Raw genomic sequence first — 23,290 nt, 5'->3', positions numbered from 1 at the left:
GGACAAAGTCCGAAGCAGAATAGGTCCGGAGGACCGCGGGAAAGTTCCGGAGGAACTTCCGGAAACTCGGAGGAATGGAGGATCGGATGAGTGGATGAGTGGATGAGTGGATGAGTGGAGGATCGGAGGAGCGGAGGATCGGAGGAGCGGAGGAGCGGAGGAGCGGAGGAGCGGAGCTCCGGCCTAGGGAATTCCTCCCTAGGCCTGAGATGGATGATTACTGAGTCGGAGGAATAGAACTGTTACGAGGACTCAGTGTGAAGACTAGTGCGAGGACTAATATGTGTATGATATTCAGACTGAGGAAATACAGGAGTATCTACTGGGGTTTATATACTAGAGGCAAGTCTGTGCAGATCAGTAAGCAGAGGGGTAAGGCTATGTACGAGCATGTGGAAATGTATTAGAAAATAAGACGGATCATAGGAAATGAACTCGGAGATGAAATGAGGTACGGAAAATGAGGAAGTCTAACTCAAGAAGGAACATACAAAGGGATAAGGCACGGAAGATAGACGCGGGTCGGATCCGGATGTCCGGAGATGAATGCGTGATAGGTCTGGGTCCGGAACGCAAGGAAGATAGACGTGGGTCGGATCCGGATGTTCGGAAGTCCGGAGACAGGTGATTACCATAAGGGGATGGGCGCTGATTTAAGGTTTGGGTTAGGACATGACAGATAGGTCGGATCCGGAGATCCGGAGATGTGGATATCAGATCTGGCATCCGGATATCAGATGCAGGAGTACAGGGATCTGGACGGATAGAGGATTGGGTCTGGAGACATGGACAGGAGGTCCGGAGGTCCGGATGAGGCGTGGGAACGTCGTCAGATGTTGGTCCGGAATGCGGGATATGACAGTATCCCCCCTTTAAGGCCGAGCCCTCGAGGCTGAAGACTCAGGATGTCTGGAACGGAGATTGCTGGTATATGGCAGAGGACAATGATGGATGGATTCCGGAGGATTGGTTCCTATGAGCTGAAAATCTCCGGAGGTTTCGGAAATGTTCCTGACACACACATGGTTCATTATGATGCCTAGTACTTCATCTGGAAACTGGACATCATAGACGGTGGTGAAGAATGGTGATGTGATGTGAGGACAAATAGGTTTCCGGAGTGGAAGTCTGGAACACTTTGAGGATAATTCCGAAGGTGACTGGAAGTCCGGAAAATGCGTGGGAAAATCGGAGGAAGCTTTCAGAGCGGAGGAGGTTGTATCAGGGCAGTGGAAATGCAGCGAGTGCAGGACAAGAGGGCAAGAGTGGATGCGATGCAGGCCTCTTTCTGATGTGACGGAGGAGTCCTGTGAGACATATCTTTCTCCATGAAGCAGAGCTTGTACTGAGGTACAGCTAAGGATAAGTGCATCATCAGAAATCCGGAAATTAGCCCCTATGACCGGAAATGTTCCAGAGCTTTGGTTGCACACAGCGAGAGGTCATGGGCGGAGTTTCCAGGTGCACTGAAAGTTAATGCAAATAGCAGGATTTTGCACCCGGTGCGAGGCTTTTTGATAAACACGCATGGTGGATGGAAATCCTGATGATGGGGCGGATGGATCCGAATGGTCCGGAGTAGGGCTATGGCGTGGGAATCAACAGGAGTCGGACGGAAGGATGATGATAGCGGAGGAATGGGTCGGAAACATGGAGATCAGAAACACAAAGGGTCAAAAACGCGGAGGGTCGGAAATGCAGAGGAAGGATGGGAGTACAGAGAGGATGTCTTTCCGGAATATTCGATATCCATTGGTACAGCTGCTAGAGCAAAAGGATAGCTAGTGTATAGGCTCATAAAGGACGGAGCAAGCTGTTTGATGGGCCGGAGATTGCGTGGATTGACAACATCTGCAAAGACACGATTTTCCGATGGAACTCCGGAAATGCTTTCCAGGAGGTTTCGGAAGGGATGCAACAGACTGGAAATCAATGGTCCGGAGGTCAACACTGGTCAGGTGGAGGTGGATATTGAAATGGACCGGCTCCTTCTAGCTCGCAAGTCCTGCAACAGGCGACTGCGTTAACTAGGGATATATAGTCGGTTTTATCGGTGGAGGTGACACAGTGGACTTGGAAGTGGGTTTGTCAGATTAGGGTCGGATGTGGTCGGAAAACATGATAGGAGGTCCGGACGTAAGTGTTTGGCAATGCCAGGGTCTATGGTGAAATATCCGATGGGAGTCAGAACGGATATTGAGTCGGAAAAGCGGATCATCGGACAAGACATATGCGATAGGACAGAGGTGTTTGCAAGTGGTTCGGAATTCCGGAGTTCCGGATGATAGGGGCTATGGCGTGGAAACCCATAGGAGGTGGATCGGAACATAGAGGAAGTGAGGTGGAAGTGCAGTCAAACACGATGGAACACTAGGCAGTGAAGTCAAATGCATCGGATGACTATCAATGGCCTAGAAAGATCATGGATGAATAGTTCCGGATGTTTTCGAATGATATGCAATGTAATGTGCGCTTTTCCCGCGGTTTTCCGGAGCTGATCCGGCCGGAAATACAACTGAATGGTCCGGATAGGTTATGGGTCGGATAGGAAAGCTGCACATGCATGAATGACTGTGCAGGACAGTGGAAATTGTTCTTTTATGGGACGGAGCAAGTAAATTCCGGATGGAATACAAGCTGAAGAGGGTGAAGTGAATACTCAAGCGGAGTCCCTATCCCCCCTTTTGGAAGATGTTTCCAAACATCAATGGAGGAAAAATGGGCACAGGGTTCCGGCAGGAGCTTCGGATTTTCGGAGGAAACTGGACGTGAGTCACAAGAGTGAACAGAATGGAACGGAAGATACAATGCAATGCAGGACTGTAGTGCTAAAAACTTCGGAGGTATCACCAGTGCTTTTCCGGATCCGAAACAGATTCCAGAGAAGACACTATTGAATGGTGAGGGATTTTAAGACAGGAGCGGAAGCGGGTCCGAAGCAACTCCAAGCTATTGCAAAGTATATCCATTCCAAATGGAGGCGGTCCAGAGACAAGGGGTGCATTGGAGGTAGGAGTAGGAGCTTCCATGAAGAAAGCCACCGGAAATCCGGAGTATTGAGCTCCGGAAATAGGGGTAAAGGTCGGACATTGGTATCCGGAGAAAAAAGGACGGGAGGACGGATGGAAGGATTGCAGAGTGGAAAAGTGAGGACGGAGGATGGACAATTGTATAAAACATGTCCGGGCTATGGCATGGAATACCCATAGGAGTGTTTCGGATCCGGAGCAGGTGTAACTTGTCCTGGAGTGGAGGAGTGAACAGATCTTTCGGAAACATGGAGATTTGACAACAGAATGGACGGATGAGCTATAATGTGAAGAAATACTTTGGTACTGAAAGGTCCGGATGTCCGAAGCTATCCGAAGCTATTCGAAGCTATCCGGAGCTATAACACGAAGGAATTCTTTGGTACTGAAGAAGTCTGGACGTCCAAAGCTATCCGAAGTTATCCGAAGCTATCCAGAGCTATAATGCAAAAGAATACTTTGGTACTGAAAAGTCTGGACATCCGAAGATATCCGAAGATATCCGGAGCTTATCCGAAGCTATCTGGAGCTATCTTCAACAATTTCCTGGACCCGGAGGAAAATGGGCAGGAACTGGAGTGGACGTGGTACCAGTAACAGTAAAGATCAATCGCAAAGCATGTTCATTCTGATCCGGAAAAGTTCAGAGATGACAAGGAGGAAACCAGAGGTATGGATCCGAGGGGTGGGGACCTTCACCAAGAAAGCCAATAGAAATCCGGAGTTACAAACTCCGGAAAATAGGGGTAAAACGCGGAGATGTTCGGAAAGTTGTTGATTCGGACGGGATGTTGGATGTAAAAACTGACAGGCTTCTGGAGAGGAACAGATGGTTTTCCAGGACCTACTTCCGGAGAATGAATCGGAGGAGCTCCGGAGTTTTGGTTCGAAGGTCCGGAGGTGGATAATGAAGCCAGGAAATGGTCAGGAATTTGCATAGGATGTAACGGAAGCAAAATTCCTATTTTCCCTTTCAGGAGACATTCCCAATGTCGGAGGAGAATCAACAAAGAATTTCCGGGCGGTGGAAGGGAAAATAGGGGCTAGAGCGGAGGAAAGAGTGCCATCCGGATTCGGAGGCAGGAACCTGAGCGGGCCTTTGTCAGAGGAATCAAAACCCGAACACTTGGCAGGAAAATCATCATGAAAGACGGAGTTCCTCTACAAGGAGGGTAGTGGAGACCAATACAAGGTGAATGCTAATCAGGTTGCGGATAGGAATGGTAGATAGGGGTCCGGACTTTGACCGGAGGAGGTGCCATCCAACATGGAGGCGGACTGGAAATCAACCAGTGGAAGGAAAACATGGCTAGTCCGAAGATAGGGGTTCCGCAAAAAAGCGGATTTGACGTCGGAGGTCTAAGGCATTTCCTGTAGTACCAATCGGAAAGGAGGTCTGCAAAATACCCTATTGATCAACGGATCATGGTGGGTGAGCAAGTATATTCTAGGTGGTACGAGGAGAATCCAAATGAGTTGAATGTTTGGGACATTCCGGAGTTGACTTTGCCAGTTCAGGAAATAGTTCGGAAACGGAAAACATCGGAGTTACAGGGAACTGTGGGGCGTCGGAAAGATAGGATTGGATCAGGGAATTACAGGACATCAAGTCCGAAAGCCTATTTGTTCTGCCACGGAGGTGACAATCCTGTTTGGTTTCAGGACCGGAGTGTCATGATACTGAAGTGGAAATGACAGCAGAGCATGAAGGGTGGAAATTGAGCATTCCGGCGGATGTTTACAGATGCAGGGAATGGAGAATGAGCTCCGGAAAATCCGGAGTTTGGGTCGGAAATAGGAGGCAGGGAATGGAAGGTTCGGAGGAGGAATACACAGTTTCCAATGGACGGAGTCGGATCCGATTTCAGGTATGATCTAAGGATTCAGTATACTCGGTAAGGTGTGAGTCTGAATATACTGTTAAGACCGTGCACAAAGGGTAGGACTGATTCCAAGGGGCTTGGCTTCAGCTCGTGCGCTGCGCCCCTTACCCGAGTATGTGCCCTTAACTTCAGAATGAAGTCCGGAGAAAGTCCAGTGAAGTCCGAAGGACCTCCGGAGAAGCGTGGGAAACTTCGGAAGGACTTTCCGGACGAGTGCGAGAAACTTCCGGATGAGTGCGGGAAAGTTCCGGAGGAACTTCCGGAAATTATGATGGAGTTTCGTCCTGACGGGGATATGTATAATGGCTACTCAGGACGAGTCCTGAGTAGAAGGAAACAGAGGAAAGGCTGCAAGGACAAAGTCCGAAGCAGAATAGGTCCGGAGGACCGCGGGAAAGTTCCGGAGGAACTTCCGGAAACTCGGAGGAATGGAGGATCGGATGAGTGGATGAGTGGATGAGTGGATGAGTGGAGGATCGGAGGAGCGGAGGATCGGAGGAGCGGAGGAGCGGAGGAGCGGAGGAGCGGAGGAGCGGAGCTCCGGCCTAGGGAATTCCTCCCTAGGCCTGAGATGGATGATTACTGAGTCGGAGGAATAGAACTGTTACGAGGACTCAGTGTGAAGACTAGTGCGAGGACTAATATGTGTATGATATTCAGACTGAGGAAATACAGGAGTATCTACTGGGGTTTATATACTAGAGGCAAGTCTGTGCAGATCAGTAAGCAGAGGGGTAAGGCTATGTACGAGCATGTGGAAATGTATTAGAAAATAAGACGGATCATAGGAAATGAACTCGGAGATGAAATGAGGTACGGAAAATGAGGAAGTCTAACTCAAGAAGGAACATACAAAGGGATAAGGCACGGAAGATAGACGCGGGTCGGATCCGGATGTCCGGAGATGAATGCGTGATAGGTCTGGGTCCGGAACGCAAGGAAGATAGACGTGGGTCGGATCCGGATGTTCGGAAGTCCGGAGACAGGTGATTACCATAAGGGGATGGGCGCTGATTTAAGGTTTGGGTTCGGACATGACAGATAGGTCGGATCCGGAGATCCGGAGATGTGGATATCAGATCTGGCATCCGGATATCAGATGCAGGAGTACAGGGATCTGGACGGATAGAGGATTGGGTCTGGAGACATGGACAGGAGGTCCGGAGGTCCGGATGAGGCGTGGGAACGTCGTCAGATGTTGGTCCGGAATGCGGGATATGACATCTTCTCTCGCTTTTTGAAAATGTTGTATTGCACTCTGTACTCAATTCATCTGTTCAGCTGAGGGAAAACATTGCGAGTGACAGGGAATGGTACACTTGCCTTGCAGATTCACTCTTGAATGTTTTCTTTAAACATGCATCTAACTGGTGTTAGTCAAACAGTTGCTACAACAGAATCCAAATCTGTTTCAAATCTGTCTGTGTGGGTTCAAAACCTGCTAAAGATGAAATTGCTAGTGATTATCAGAGTCAAAATCTGTTTCTCTTGGACTGTGCAGGTTTGAAACCCGCCAATGATAAGATTCTTTTTTTTTATGAAACCACACCTTGACATATGCTCATGGTCGGTTTGCTTACAAGCTCATCAGAGTTGTGTTTAGCCAAGTGGTCGTTTTTTGAACTTCAATGTCTGAGATGCTGTCTATTGGAAATAAGATCATAGCTTCATATTCCATGTTATAGGGTTGTACTTGCTGAACCATGCATGATTACATGGTTGGGCCTAAGTGTGATGTCAGAAATTGATTTACTTGCCTAGTGCGATGAGGTGGAATCTCATGGCTGAGCCAAAGGTGGTGATGTACAAATGCAAGGATCAGGCCTAGTTGGATGAGTTAGAATTTGATGTCTGGGCCTGATACTTACATTTGTACATCACCATCTTTAGCCTAGCCATGAAATTCCACTTAGGCTGATCCATATGATCCTTCCACTGTTAATTGTCACTCATGGGCCCAGTCATTAATATCAAGGCATCACAAACATCATAGGCTTAATGCCACTCCCTTCTGCATCTGTTGCATCCTAATCGTTTTAGTGAAACTAACCAAAGACCCTTGCCATTGCGCACTGATATACAGCTCATGTACTTTTGTATTAGCAGCGAATCATATACCCAGAACCCCGCTCCAAGAATGCCAGACAGTCTCAAACGTATCAGTCTCAAAATGGCTCATCCTTGTCGTAATATTTGTGCTCATTTTTTTTATCCAAAAACTCATCTTTGTTCACTTTCCCCTTCAAACTCAAACATCAGCCTTACAAGAATATGTCTTGAACATTTGCTCATAGACAGCATCTCAGACATTGAAGTTCATAAAATGACCACTTGGCTAAACACATATGTCGTCGGCCCATTGAAAAGCTTGATTAATATGTATAGCTGCGCGCCTCATGCACTATTACATGCATATCTCTGCAGCGGCTTGCCTCGAGTCTTATTACATTTTGGATAGCTTATCTCGCTACTACTTTTGCCTACACAGGTTCCAGACTTTCACGCTGTAGGATATAATCTGGCTCGCTAGCTACTCGCACTTCACTTCACTTCACTTCCCTTGCTACGAGTCATAGTTAGTAGAGTCACTTCGGATAGTCATACTTTGCATGATCAATCTTTTGTTCATTCGGAACGATTGTTTGGCTTGACCACTGCCATTTCGCATCTCGCTATTTCTTAGTTCTTTCAATAGGCTTTGCTTAGTTGTACTTCAGTACTTCTGCAAGTCTTATACTTTGACATACTTTGACACACCCACCGTATTCTCTCTTGGAAACCTTGCTGTTTCATTGGAAGCTCTTTGGACACTTCATGCAACCTTGGACCTTTGTTTCTTGACTTTGGACCACCTTCGCTCGCATCAGACAAGTGCTTTGTTACTTCAGACACATCTTGGGAACTTTGAATGCACCTTGGGTGACTTTTCCTTCTTTCATCTTTGATCTTAACAAGATATCCCTTGCATTTTATATCAAGAGATAATTCTATAGGCAGTCTATTTGGGACAAACATCACACTTGCACATTGAGTTCTAAGTCAACAACATTTGTAGCGCCTACACAGAATCAACTCTTTACACCGACCATGAGCATATGTCAAGGTGTGGTTTCATAAAAAAAAAAGAATCTTATCATTGGCGGGTTTCAAACCTGCACAGTCCAAGAGAAACAGATTTTGACTCTGATAATCACTTGCAATTTCATCTTTAGCAGGTTTTGAACCCATGCAGACAGATTTGGATTCTGTCGTATCAACTGCTTGGCTAAGACCAGTTAGATGCACTCCAAATGTGCCCATTCAGAAGTGAATACTCAAGGTACATTTATCTGCATTTTGTCAGTTCTGATATTAATTTCCAACATCCTCCTCAAGTCCAATCATATGTGATCCTTCCATTGTTGGTTGTCACTCATGACCCAGTTGTAAAGAATGAGTTTATTGGAAGTGAATCTCACTGGTCTTAGCCAAGCAGTCGATACAACAGAATCTAAATCTGTCTGTGTGGGTTCAAAACCTGCTAAAGATCAAATTGTCAAGTGATCACCAGAGTCAAAATCTGTTTCTCTTGCAATGGGCAGGTTTGAAACCTGCCGACGATGAATTTTATTTTCCATAAAAACACACCTTGACAATAACATTTTTATTTTTATTGTATGAATAATGAAATCACACCTTCACATCTCCACACGAATGTATAGCAAGCAAACACTGATGATCTCAAGCTTGATTGACATTGCTGTTGGTGTCATGCATCCTTTTTTGCTAGGTGAATGCGAGTATTTTTGACACAGAGTTCAATATATGACCAAAATCTCGATGCAAACTCAGAAGGATAAGCATAAGAACAATTTAATTCTTTCTAAAGGTCTTGACTCTGTTGAAGAAGAAGAAGAAGAGTAGATTACACATCAAACTTGCAAGTTTCATCCTAATGACCTGAGGAATGAGGAAAAATACAAATATATCAAGGCTGAGATTGTGCCTTGAGGATTCACTTTTGAATGAGTTCATTGGAAGTGCATTCAACTAGTCTTAGCCAAGCAGTTAATACAACAGAATCTAAATCTGTGCGTGTGGGTTCAAAACCTGCTAAAGATTAAATTGTCAAGTGATCACCAGAGTCAAAATCTGTTTCTCTTAGACTGCGCAGGTTTGAAACCTGCCAATGATAAAATTCATTTTTTTTTCTATGAAAACACACCTTGAAATTTGCTCATGGTCGCTTTGCTTGCAAGCTGATCAAAGTTGTGTTTAGCCATGTGACTGTCATAAAAGAGTCATGCTCGTCCTTTGTCCATCCATTCCATGTCCATTCAGTTCATCAGTGCATATTTCTATTCTATTTCTGTGAATTCTGACAGTATTGCTGGTGCCATGTGCACACAATCCATGATGCTATGTCATGGACACTTATATTACATATTATCACGCACTCGCTTTGCTTCTCAGTTCGCTTTAGCGCTTAACATTACTTACATAGTTCATGTATGTTTTTCTCTCTTGACAAATTAACCACCATCATCTTGCTGTGACACTCAGAACCGCACTGGGCAGGAATGAGCCTATTTTGATATATGCATCAAGGAGTATAGAGCACTATCAGTTTCCCTATCCTTGTTCATCATTTGTCCAACAATCAACTTCTGTGCAAACCTGAACACGCACTTTCCTGCGCACTAGACAGTATGAGTTGACTATACTTGGAACTACTACTACATTACTTCCCTCATACTGTATACCTCTCCCTATAGGTTTACCTTTGAAGTAGTCCCTTGTGGTACACACTTTTTAGCCCCTATTAGGTCCCCATTCAACTCATCTAGAGTCGCTGTGCTCCAACCACCTGCATGCGCGCCTCACATCTGCTTAGCGCGCGCTAACGCATAGTGGCACTTCCACTTAACCGCACTCTGCACATCATCGCGCGCCTAACCAGGCTTGACTAAGCATCTGGTTCAGTCACTCGCAATGTATTCCCTCAGCTGAACAGATGAATTGAAAACAGACTGCAATACAACACTTTCAAAAAGCGAGAGAAGAGCAGGTCTCAAATACAGTGCACCTCAACCTTACACATAAGCAAATAGTGGCCAGATGGCTCTTTTAAATCTTTGCCTTGAATCTCAGCCTTGACAGATGTGTATTCTTCCTCATTCCCCAGGTCATTAGGATCAAACTTGAAAGTTTGATGTGTAATCTGCTCTTCTTCTTCAACAAAGTCAAGACCTTTGGAGAGAATTAAATTGCTCTTGTACTCATCATTCCGAGTTTGCATCAAGACTTTGGTCATATATTGAACTTTGCATCAAGGATAAAAGAATCAACAGTGACCATGCTATCGAAAGAACTGACAAAATGCAGATGAACGTGCCTTGAGGATTCACGTCTGAATGAGTTTATTGGAAGTGCATCTCACTGGTCTTAGCCAAGCAGTCGATATGACAGAATCTAAATCTGTCTGCGTGGGTTCAAAACCTACCAAAGATCAAATTGTCAAGTGATCACCAGAGTCAAAATCTGTTTCTACTGGAATGTGCGGGTTTAAAACCTGCCAATGATAACATTTTTATTCCATGAAATCGCACCTTGACATTTCCTCATGATTGATATATGTTTGTTTTTTTCCCTATCAGAACACACCTTGACATCGACCCATGTGTACTTTCCTGAGAGCTTCATATCACTGGTCTTAGCCAAGTAGATGTTGCAACAGAGTCAACATCATCTGTTTCTTTTAAACCATGCAGGTTCAAAACCTGCTTGCAAAATATTTTGCAGTGTATAGATATAGATTCTCAGAGATCCAAGTCCCAAGTGCAAGCACATAGGGACAGTTAGACATTTTGGAGTATTCATCAAAGTGATGTCATTCATGTCAAACTGTTTTATCTTTTTCAATGCAACCCAGGTGTGACTGCTCAGATGGACATATAATGTAGGGCGTGCACAGAAATGCAGTGCTTGGTATGGGACAGGATGTGATTTCATAAAATAAAAGTGTTATCATTGGCAGGTTTCAAACCTGCGCAGTCCAAGAGAAACAGATTTTGACTCTGATGATCACTTGCAATTTCATCTTTGACAGGTTTTGAACCTGTTGCAGACAGATTTGGATTCTGTCATATCAACTGCTTGGCTAAGACCAGTTAGATGCACTCTCATTGAATCCATTCAGAAGTGAATCCTCAAGGTACAAATAATTTATCCTGCATTTTGTCAGTTCTAACATTAATTTCTAACATCACCCTTGAGCTCAACCATATGCGATCCTTCCATTGTCAGTTGTCACTCGTGACCCGGTTGTTAATCCCAAGATGTCTTTTACAATAAAAGTAGAATAAATGGCAGTGGTCAAGCCTCAAGCCAAACAATCATTCCAAATGAACAAGAAGGATCAATTGCACACAGTACAACCATGCAAAAGCGACTCTACTAACTATGACTCATAGCATGGGAAGTGAAGTGAAATGTGAGTCTGATCTCAGGTCCTCCCTCTTGTGCTATGGATCCTTCCTTTTCCTGCTCTGGAAGCAGATCCATCTAATGTTAAAGGCTAGGATCATGCTTTGGATCAGAGAGTGATGTTTTGAATCTGCTCAATCCAGGAGAATCAGATTTTGAATCCATTTTGGGAGTAACACAACCAAGACCAATGAAGATTAGTTTGTGAGAAATATATCTATGAGGGAATGTTGAGTTATGATTTCATAGAACAAAAATGTTCTTGATGGCAGGTTTGAAACCTGCGCAGTTCAAGAGAAACAGATTTTGAATCTGGCAACAACTTGACCAAGACCAATGAAAATTGATGTCTGAGATGCTGTGTATGAGCAAATATTCAAGACATGTTCTTATAGAAAAAATGTGACATCCCACAAGTTTCAAACTTGTTGCACTCCAATGGAAACAGATTTTTATTCTGCGATAACAGCTGCTTGGCTAAACACAACTGTGATCAGCTTGCAAGCAAACCGACCATGAGCAGATTACAAGGTGTGCTTTCATAGAAAATGATTGTATCACTGGCAGGTTTCAAACCTGCGCAGTCTAAGAGAAACAGATTTTGACTCTGGTGATCACTTGGCAAATTCACCTTCAGCAGGTTTTGAACCCACATAGACAGATTTAGATTCTGCTGTATTAACCGCTTGGCTGAGACCAGTTAGATGCACTCCCAATAAATACATTCAGAAGCAAATCCTCAAGGCACATTTATCTGCATTTTGTCAGTTCTGTCAATAGCATGATCATCATTTATTTATTTTATCCTGCTCAAACCTGCCAATTGCAACATTTGCTTAGGCGCAGACATCAATTTCTAACATCCACCTTGGATTTAACTGTGCGATCTTTGTATTGTCAGTTTTCACTCATGAGCCCACCGTGATGGTCTGCCATCAGCACTTTTTCAAGGAAATTGTTAGGTAAACAGGTCTTGAAGTTAAGAGCCCCAGCAGAAGTCTGTGTCTTGTGCAATAAAAGCAGTATACAAGAATCAACGGTGACCATGCTATTGAAAGAACTGACAAAATGCAGATAAATGTGCCTTGAGGACTCACTTCTGAATGGGTTCATGATCACCAGAGTTAAAATCTGTTTCTCTTGGACCATGCAGGTTTCAAACCTGCCAATGATAAAATCCATTTTCTATGAAAACACACCTTGACATATGCTCATGGTTGGTTTGCTTTAAAGCCGCTGAGACTAGTGTTTAGCCAAGTGGTTGTCATAACAGAATCAAAATCTGTTTCTATTGGAGTGCAACAGGTTCGAAACCAGTGAAACATCACTTTTTTTTCTATAAAAAAATGCCTTGAATATTGAATGATAGACAGTATCTCAGACACTTATCTTCATCAGTCTTAGCTGAGTCGTCGCCAGAGTCAAAATCTGTTTCTCTTTGAACTATGCAGGTTTGAAACCTGCTAATGATAATATTTTTATCCTATGAAATCACACCTTGACATAGAGTTTTCTCAAAAACTCATCTTAAATGGTCTTAGTCATGTTATTGCCATAACAGATTCAAAATCTGAGAAATGCATCATTTGACTGATTGCAAACATGTAGGCTTTGATTGAAACATATTTTGAATCTATTGTGGCAATGATGTGGAAAAGAGCATTTATGATGGGTTTTGAAGAAAACTATTCACGAGGAAATATCAGGGTTTAATTTCATAGAATAAAAATATCATCATCGGCAGGTTTCAAATCTGCAAAGTTCAAGAGACACAGATTTTAACTCTGGCGACAACTTGACTAAGACCAATGAAGATCAATGTCTGAGATACCGTCTATGAGCCAACATTCAAGGCATGTTCTCATAGAAAAAATGTGACATTCAACAGGTTTTAAACCTGTTGCATTCCAATAGAAACAGATTTTGATTCTGTTGCAACAACCACTTGGCTAAAGACAACTTTGATCATCTTGCAAGCGAACCGACCATGAGCATATTTCAAGGTGTGTTTTTATAGAAAACAAATGTTGCAACTGGCAGGTTTCAAACCTGCACGGTCCAAGAGAAACAGATTTTAACTCTGGCAATCACTTGATAATTTCATCTTTGGCGGGTTTTGAACCCACGCAGACAGATTTAGATTCTGTCATATTAACTGCTTGGCTAAGAACAGTTAGATGCACCTCCAATGGACCCAAGCACAAGTGAATCCTCAAGGCATATTTATCTGCATTTTGTCAGTTCTTTCAATAATATGGTCACCGCGATTGATTCTTTTATTCTACTCTTATCGCAAAAGACATCAGACTTCTCCTGGGCCAATGATGTTTGTGATGTCTTGGGATTAGCAACTGGGTCATGAGTGACAACTGACAATGGAAGGATCGCATATGGTTGAGCTCAAGGGTGATGTTAGAAATTAATGTTAGAACTGACAAAATGCAGGATAAATCATTTGTACCTTGAGGGTTTACTTCTGAATGGATTCAATGAGAGTGCATCTAACTGGTCTTAGCCAAGCAGTTGATATGACAGAATCCAAATCTGTCTGCAACAGGTTCAAAACCTGTCAAAGATGAAATTGCAAGTGATCATCAGAGTCAAAATCTGTTTCTCTTGGACTGCGCAGGTTTGAAACCTGCCAATGATGACATTTTTATTTTATGAAATCACACCCTGTCCCATACCAAGCACTGCATTTCTGTGCACGCCCTACATTACATGTCCATCTGTTGTCCAATCCAATACTGCTGGTATATTTTCATCATTTTATTTATATGTCATGCTGAAGGATACTCCCAGCTACAGACCACAATGTATAGATGCAACAGAAGCATTCTCGCTACATTCTGCTGCAAAACTAGTACAAAGCAGTCACACCTGGGTTGCATTGAAAAAGACAAAACTGACACGAATAACATCACTTTCATGAATACTCCAAAATGTCTAACTGTCCCTATTTGCTTGCTGCAACATTCGACAGGTTTCAAACCTGTTGCACTCCAATAGAAACAGATTTTTATTCTGTCAGGACGACCACTTGGCTAAACACAACTCTGATGAGCTTGTAAGCAAACAGACCATGAGCATATGTCAAGGTGTGTTTTCATAGAAAAAAATGAATTTTATCATTGGCAGGTTTGAAACCTGCATGGTCCGAGAGAAACAGATTTTGACTCTGATAATCACTGGGAATTTCATCTTTAGCGGGTTTTGAGCCCACACATGCAGATTTGAAACAGATTTGGATTCTGTTGTAGCAACTGCTTGACTAATACCATTTGAATGCATGCTTAAAGGAAACATTCAAAAGTGAATCTGCAAGGCAGGTGTACCGTTCCCTGTCACTCGCAATGTTTTCCCTCAGCTGAACAGATGAATTGAATACAGACTGCAATACAACACTTTCAAGAAGCGAGAAGAGAGCAGGTCTCAAATACAGTGCACCTCAACCTTATACATAAGCGAATAGTGGCCAGATGGTTCTTTTGAATCTTTGCCTTGAATCTCAGCCTTGACAGATATGTATTCTTCCTCATCATTAGGATCAAACTTGAAAGTTTGATGTGTAATCTGCTCTTCTTCTTCTTCAACCAAGTCAAGACCTTTGAAGAAATCTGTCTGTGTTCATGATTGGCCCGAGGACTGTGTTGAGATGCACATTCAGTTTTGGTCAGCACTACGATCACACCGCTGGCATCACTTTCCTGACCCTCTTAAGCAGTGAGTGCTTTTGGACAGCATGAAGTTTTCTCAGAGGGCATCAACAAAGCCTCGTAGATCAAAGATAGAAAACACATTTGTACTGCATGGCAGCAGGATGAAAGCTATACAACCTCAAAGCATGATTTGAGGCATTTGTGCTCAGGATGCGGAGCCCAGAGATGTTCTTGGACACAGACAAGTGCATCCACAAACACCATATAAAGCAGATGTTTGGGAGCGCGAGCCACAATGTCAAAATACACATGGGTCAATGTCAAGGTATGTTCTAACAGGAAAAAGAAAAAGAAAGAAACCATATATCATTCATGAGGAAATATCAAGGTGTGATTTCATAAAATAAAATGTTATCACTGGTAGGTTTCAAACCTGCGCAGTCCAAGAGAAACAGATTTTGACTCTGATGATCACTTGATAATTTCATCTTTAGCAGGTTTTGAACCCATGCAGACAGATTTAGATTCTGTTGTATCAACTGCTTGGCTAAGACCAGTTAGATGTGCTCCAAATGAACCCATTCAGAAGTGAATCCTCAAGGTACATTTATCTGCATTTTGTCAGTTCCAACACTAATTTTCAACATCCTTCTTGAGTCCAATCATATGTGATCCTTCCATTGTCGGTTGTCACTCATGACCCAGTAGTTAATACCAAGACATCACAAACATCATGGGCCCACCATGGTGGTCTGCCATCAGCACTTTTTCATGACAATTGCTAGATAAACAGGTCTTGAAGTCAAGAGCTCCAGAAGAAGTCTGATGTCTTTTGCAATAAGAGTAGAATAAAAGAATCAATCATGGTGACCATACTATTGAAAGAACTGCCTTGAGAATTCACTTCTGAATGAATTTATTGGAAGTGCATCTCACTGGTCTTAGTCAAGCAGTTGATACAACAGAATCTAAATCTGTCTGTGTGGGTTCAAAACCTGCCTAAAGATGAAATGGTCAAGTGATCGCCAGAGTCAAAATCTGTTTCTCTTGGAATGTGCAGGTTTGAAACCTGCCAATGATAATTTTTTTTATTTTCTATGAAAACATATCTTGACATTGTCTCATGAATGGTTTTCTCAATAACTCAACTCGACTGATGTTAGCCATGTCATTGCTGCAATAGATTCAAAATCTGTTTCCATTGAAGTCTGCAGGTTTGAAACCTGTCGAGTGATACATTTTTTTCTATCAGAACATGTCTTGAATATCTGCTCATAGACAGCATCTCAAATATTGATCTTCATTAGTCTTAGTCGAGTTGTCACCAGAGTCAAAATCTGTTTCTCTCAAACCATAACTGTGTAGGTTTGAAACCTACCAATGATAATATTTTTATTTGTATTGTATTGTATGAAATCACACCTTCACATTTCCACATGAATGTATAGCAAGCAAACACCAATGATCTCAAGCTTGATTAACATTGCTGTTGGTTTCATGCATCCTTTTTTGCTAAACAAAACTCACCAGAGGTGAATGTGAGTATTTTTTGACAGAGTTCAATATATGACCAAAGTCTCAATGCAAAATCAGAAGGATATGTATAAGAACAATCTAATTCTTTCTAAAGGCCTTGACTTGGTTGAAGAAGAAGAAGAAGAGCAGATTACACATCAAACTTTCAAGTTTGATCCTAGTGACCTAGGGAATGAGGAAAAATACAAATCTATCAAGGCTAAAATTATACCTTGAGGATTCACATTTGAATGGATTCATCGGAAGTGCATTCAACTAGTCTTAGCTAAGCAGTCAATATGACAGAATCTAAATCTGTCTGTGTGGGTTCAAAACCTGCTAAAGATGAAATTATTAAGTGATCACCAGAGTCAAAATCTGTTTCTCTTGGACTGTGCAGGTTTGAAATCTGCTGATGATATTATTTTATTCTATGAATTCATACCCTGACATTTCTTCATGAATCATTTTCTCCAAAAAATGTCTTAGCCATGTTATTGCCGCAATAGATTCAAAATCTGATCCTAGACTAAGCAGGTTTGAAACCTATATAATTACATTTTTTTGTCATTGAAATATACCTTGAACATTTGCTCATGGATGATTGTCTCAAACACTCATCATAACCAATCTTAACCAAGTGGTTGTTACAATGGAGTTAAAGACTGTTTCTTTTGGACTGTGCATGCTTGAAATATGCTGAGTGATACATGTTTTTGACCTGCTCAGTCCTGGAGAATCAGATTTTGACTTTGATAACCCCTGAACTAGAAATAAGGAAGATCAAAGTCTGAGAAACCATCCATGAGCATGTTGCAACATGAAAAAGAAATGTGTCATTTTATTGAGCTCAGGGGGGATGTTAGAACTGACAAAATGCAGATAAATGTACCTTGAGGATTCACTTCTGAATGGATTCATTGGTCATTTTTAATCAAAGATTGGTCTTTTTATGTAACACTGTCTGATTCAGTTGGATCAAACACAATAGCAATAACTCTCAGATTTTTTGAATAACTTCAAATTCTCATCTTTTTATCAGGGGGTAAAATAACTGAGCTAGACCTGCTGAAACTTGAATTTGGCTAATTTAGACATAATTATGGAGCATTAGTGCTAATTAGTTCTAATTTCTTCTAATTCACTTAGGAGGTTTTTCCTGATGATCGGGATGTGTCTCTTGGCACTTTAGTTCCCTGCCTTCTATCTTATCTGTTATATCACTACAAAACTATCCATTTCCTTCTGGAGCTTCGCCAGAATTATCTGGTCTAGCTCAAGGTGTTGCTGACATTAGATCAAATGCACTTGCAACCACAAAATCACCCTTGGAGTGGTACTAGGCTTTGACTTTGGAAAAACGGGGTTTTCACCACCATGCGACATCTAGTCTAGTCTAACACAATATCGTGTCTACAGACTCTACACAATGGCTTAACTGCTATAATAATCACAATCATATGCATGAGAGACCGAAAGGCGAGAGCTACCATGCGCTGACACCTTGATCTTGACCACCATCGTTTGATGATAGTATCTTCACCACGATTGTCGCGGAGAATTATTTCAATGCAAAGCAGAGTCCGAGGATCCGGACGAGCTAGTTGAATCTTCCTGGATTGGAGGTCCTCTATAGTAAAACTGACCGTCTGAATCACATTAATCCCATGAAGTTCCCGAACAACAAGCAAACAACGTACTGATCATATACCACGCTGCACTGATCACCCCGAACCCCCCAAACACTACCGAAGCATAATCTACCCGCACACATTCAGTGCCTCAACCCATCCATGTGAGCAAAAACCACTCACTCATCGACCACCTCGTTACTGGGATGACAGCAGGCATCGAGAATAGCACGGTGACAAACATGATCCACAGCACTGCGACTGCATTGATGATAGTACCGAAGCCACCAAGGTTGAATGGGGCATCATGCATGTCTCGCCGGGCGTCCATCAGCGAGATGGCAATGGGCATCGCGTAAGATGCTCCATGACACATGACAGCGACTCCTGCAAAAGCGTTGAATGCAGCTGAGGAACCGAGGTAGACGAGTCCAAGGAGAACTTGGATCGCAGTGGAGAGTGCATACGCGTTCACAGGGACATCTCCAAGGGAAGGGTCGATTTTGGAGAACCGCCGATGAAATGGAATGGCTTTGTCACGTGCGAACGCCCAAGTTGCACGAGAACCGGCACACGACGTGGACATTGAACAAAACATACCGATACCGAATACTTTGGAAGGTGGTATGAGAAAGCTAGGCTAATCAGTAGCGGAGACCAATTGTAACGTACTGATGAACCACTGGATACCCCGCCAAATCAGAGATGCAGCGCGCCGCACGAAAGGCCACGATGGAAACTCACCAGCCCGAAACCACCAGCCCTGGAGCCCATGATCAAAGTAAACATGACACCAATCGGTTGACCGGAAGAAACTAGATGGCATATCACATGAGAAGCACGAGTTACCTCGGCATGAAACTAACCTTGAAGCAATGTGTTGACATCTGGGAGTGTGAAAAGGATTGGCAGAAGGAATAATACGCCAGTCAATGAGCCAATGGGTACCGACCAGGTGATGGCCTTCGGGAGTATTTCAGAAGGGTTATAAACCTCTTCGGCCATATTTGTGACTGATTTTTGAATATCAGCCGAGTGAATATGGGCAACACCGCTGTTAGAGACGTACTCATTCCTATACTGGAGAATGTGTATGCTGAGACATGATTCAGCTCCTGATCCCACTGTGATAGATAACGTCAACATCTTACCAGGCTGTTTTGGTATATTGTGGTAATATTGAGTACGAGTTGTGATAAGTAATGGCAATCGTACCGGCAATGTACCGATGAAGAACGACCACCCAGGCGTCCATCCTGAAAACGAGGGATCGAAGTTCCCGAGCGCGAAAGAGGCTGGATGGCGGCCTACTGCAGCCTTGGCTAACAAGCATGTCGAGATAACTTCAAACATCCAAATTTAGGAGGATAACAGACAAAGGACAGTCATGGTAAACGTACCGATGATGCCTAAACCCGTCCAGCAAGCACAAATAATCTGGCAGGCTATGGGTATCTTGGCAACAATAAACAGGTAAGGACCTACATCGATGGTTGGTAGGAGCCTGTTAAAGAATATGCAGAATATGCCAGCAATAGCAGTCACGCCGAGGAAAATCATGTCTACATCGGGGAATTAAGGGGTCAGCAAGCGCAAATATTGCTACACAGATGGATCCTTACATGTTTGCAATGCTGTCGCGTCCCATTCAGAATAATATATTCCAGCTCCGGCAACAACAAGTTGAGCAGTTGCTGGGAAAATGCGTTACTGATATAGGTAATCGGAAGTGACAAAGCATAGGGACAAATACCGAATTTGACACTCAAATCAACCGTCCAACCACCAACGACTGTCAACCAGCCATTGATCCAGGAGGAAAGGAGTCGCGTGCGGGGGGACGCAAGTCGATAACACCAGTAGTATGTCCCTGCTGATGTGGGATATTTAGAGCATATCTCCGCCAGTGAAAGAGCAAGGGTTTGGGTCAGGACTGAAACCAGGATCCAACTACAATATGTCAAATTGTGTTCTAGATAAGGTGGAAAGTGTATATTTACCCCCATATCATTACTGCTGGACCACCTCCAATGAGCGACGTCGCTATAGGTGATGTAAGACCGAATGCTACCAGAGAGTAAGTCGTGGCGTTGAGCAAAATCGCTGCTCAGACATACGGACTGCCATGATTGCTAACCAAATCATTGAGTCAACAGTTCAATGGGCAGTTTCGCTCAAGCCGATAGACTGACCTAACGTCACTTGTTTGGAAGCATTCAATTTTTGTGACGCAGTGAAAGGAACGCTCTACTCACTGAACAATATTTGTACTAGTCCTCGAGACTAGCAACGACCGCGAACATCACATATTTATCGAACAGGAACAAGCACAAGCACAAACCCGTGTCATCTCCTGCTTGTAGCCTAGCTTCTCCAGACTATCCCGGGCGACAGCGTCCACATTGACTTGATCTTTGAAGTTCATCTTGAGGGCACAATGGGAGAAAGAGGCAGTAGACCCATATGCGAAGGAGAAATTTATGTACCAGGTGCTAACAAAAATGCGACGTGGCACCTGGGCTTTTGGACGGGGAACTGTTTATCATATTCATGCACTCCACGGGTGCCTCCGCCGTGGGACGCTCATTGAGAAGTGGTACAACCTATTCAATAGAAATACGTCAATATCGTAGCAAGTGCAACAGAAGACAATTCTTGTTCCCACACCTTGCAAATGGTGGAAGTGTATGGGTTATTTGGGTTTATCATACCGCAGTCAAGCAAACGTGCGCAGAGAAAAAAACGAACGATAGTGAGGAGGCAATGGTAAGACGCCTATTGGGGATCTGCAAACATATAGCCACATAGGAAACTCGAGCCTCGTTCGTGGTTATCGAAAGCAGGTAGTATACTGAACTGCGCCAGCGCCCGACATTCGAAACTGAGCGGTGTTAACCGTACCCGTGCTCCAGAGATGTAACGGTGTCTCTTGGATCCGAGACCTGAAGGTCTCGTTCTACGGAGTACGATACATATTTTTTTGCCATGATTGACGGACTTGCCCGTCATTTGGCCACTGCAGATATATATCACAAGGGTGCGAAATGACAGTGGGCTCAATGTATCGGAAAGTCATTGGCTACATCAACGTGTGTCAGCCAACAAAAGTTAAACCCCACAATCCAACGTGCTGAACTCACCCCCATTTGAAGACCAAACCCTGATTATAGCCGAACTACATTATTATTCTCTTGAGCCTGACTCATATTGCCGAAATGCGCCACGAAGAATATTGCCTTTAGGATCTGCTAGAGTTATCAGTGCAACGTCACAAGACCACGATGGCGTACCGTAATGGGCGTACATGCGGCTCTGAGTGTTTCTAACCCCATTAATTGTATCTTCAGAGCATTCAGGTCCCAGGATTCGAAAAAGCCGCGAGACGGTGACAGTGAGAGTAGTAGGAAGATGCGGGAAGGTAGCCTTGCAGTAATCGTAATATATACAGTCGAAAATTTGAAGTGGATTTGTTACATTGTAGTCTAATTCAAAGCCGGGTTCGCCGAATTCGGACTTGGTGATGCCATCGTGATGGTACTCAAGTACGTACTCACATGCACATTTAGCGTCCAAATATCTATTGATCGACAATATATTAGTTACCGTAGCTTCAACAGATCAACTATGCAAATGACGTTCCGAGTCTTTAGGAAACAGCTCAGCGCCAGGAGACATAGCAGAAGACTAACTTACAGCACGATGACTTATTTGGTACTGCTATCTGCTTGATAAGGTGCCACGTACGCGTAAGTTCTGACAAAGCGAGCTCGAGGCCATAGCATGATGTCAATAATAAGACTTGCTTGATAAGGAAAACAGTCACGATTCAAATATTCAACGTCCATTACAGGTACTCCGAGTCCAGCTCAACCAAAGCGCAGAACTTCATGTCTGCACAGCACTACGGACGATGCCCTCACCATCACTGCAGTCTGCTAACTCCATCTCCTACACCCTGCCTGACCAGAAGAGCGACAACTTGGGGACTCACACGACCATCCTCATCGTGTCAAATTCGGTGATTGCATTTGATCCATTGCCACTACTGCCAGCCTGCAATGGTATTTCACCTGCCGAGACACCGCATTTGTCTTCCGTCCCGCTCTGTGGTTGATGAGTGCCAAATTCATACGTTACTCTGACGGTTACGTCACTGAACATCGCGGCACGGCAATGTCCGAGTCAGGTCATTCTGTGAGAGCTGGAGGCGCCATAGCACTCGCTATTACGGGAATGACACCATGACACCAGATCTTATTCAGGTAGCAGGTCAGTGGTCTTTCGATGAAGTCAAAAAGTACATGCACTAACATGCGTTCTTACTAAACGCTCTGCTATCCTAGCAATGCACACGGGCCACTGAAACCATATATATGGATTCGAGCGGGACGACATATACATCACCCAAGGCTGAGGGATGTATATAGTGGAAGGGGTAAAACTATAGGCTATCTGTGAACTATGCAAAATCAAAAGCATTTTCTTCCAGCAATTTGACTTCATTAATGTCCCGAGCTTTTTCAGGCTTCTTCGACTCCTCGAGAGCTACAAAATTCAGCAGCAATGTCATCAGGCGAGATTCTCTCTGGACCAGCAAAAGATGATCTGCATCACGAGGCTCAGTCGAGAGCGGAGGTGCCCATGCGAAAGATGCTTCAAGATCCTGTGCAGTCTCGACAGCGATGTTAACTTCTTCACGAGTGTACACGTGAGCATGTCGACGGCGAGCGCTGTGGTGTGGAAGGTTTGCAAGAATTTTGCCCACTTGTCTCAACTGAGAGATTACACCGTCGCGTGGATTGTGTCAGACCACTACTAGATGTATAATGTCATGTTGGATAACATCTGAAATTTCCACTGCTACGCAAGTCGAGTTGACGTATTGCAAGACAGGTCCCTTGATTTAGTTGTAGCACCTTGTAGGGTTGGAGGAAAATAAAACTGGTCTTTGGGACTGTGCGGTGCGTCGGCGTCGTGTTATGTATGTTTGCAACCTGACTTTAACATGTTCCACGCCGAGCGGACCCAGCACAGCAAGCAAGTCTGCACAGTGGCTTTATTACGAGAGAGCTGTGATTGACGGTGATAGGGAAACACTATAGAAGTAC

At 43.7% G+C, this 23,290-nt stretch overlaps 3 protein-coding genes across 3 annotated transcripts; all 3 read right to left on the bottom strand.

The window, feature by feature from the left end:
- Window positions 1-9,870: 9,870 nt before the first annotated feature.
- On the bottom strand, window positions 9,871-10,205 carry HD556DRAFT_1436089 (uncharacterized protein; the record flags this gene model as incomplete). Its single annotated transcript, XM_041305512.1, has 2 exons — window positions 9,871-9,921; window positions 9,978-10,205. The coding sequence occupies 2 exons, from the start codon at window positions 10,203-10,205 to the stop codon at window positions 9,871-9,873; spliced, it is 279 nt and encodes a 92-aa protein (XP_041168017.1).
- A 7,912-nt stretch (window positions 10,206-18,117) lies between these two features.
- Window positions 18,118-20,607, bottom strand: HD556DRAFT_1223296 (amino acid transporter; the record flags this gene model as incomplete). The annotated part of the gene is made up of 14 exons (XM_041296878.1): window positions 18,118-18,200; window positions 18,252-18,311; window positions 18,366-18,794; window positions 18,855-18,864; window positions 18,927-18,997; window positions 19,049-19,195; window positions 19,252-19,297; window positions 19,398-19,525; window positions 19,583-19,619; window positions 19,668-19,744; window positions 19,805-19,876; window positions 19,936-20,132; window positions 20,183-20,285; window positions 20,508-20,607. 14 exons carry the CDS (start codon window positions 20,605-20,607, stop codon window positions 18,118-18,120), a joined length of 1,560 nt encoding a protein of 519 aa, XP_041168016.1.
- A 1,821-nt stretch (window positions 20,608-22,428) lies between these two features.
- HD556DRAFT_1319598 (uncharacterized protein) lies at window positions 22,429-22,923 on the bottom strand. Its single transcript, XM_041301288.1, has one exon. The coding sequence runs from the start codon at window positions 22,683-22,685 to the stop codon at window positions 22,473-22,475; it is 213 nt and encodes a 70-aa protein (XP_041168015.1). The 5' UTR covers window positions 22,686-22,923; the 3' UTR covers window positions 22,429-22,472.
- Between the last annotated feature and the right edge of the window lie 367 nt (window positions 22,924-23,290).

Source organism: Suillus plorans, assembly GCF_016647745.1.
Source record: "Suillus plorans strain S12 chromosome Unknown HD556scaffold_1, whole genome shotgun sequence".
Taxonomy (NCBI): domain Eukaryota; kingdom Fungi; phylum Basidiomycota; class Agaricomycetes; order Boletales; family Suillaceae; genus Suillus; species Suillus plorans.
Note: the sequence above shows the minus strand (reverse complement) of the source record. Positions and strands in the feature narration are given on the sequence as shown.

Coding starts and splice junctions, on each gene's coding strand:
- HD556DRAFT_1319598 (XM_041301288.1), bottom strand. CDS start 22,685: ATGAAGTCAAATTGCTGGAAGAAAATGCTTTTGATTTTGCATAGTTCA.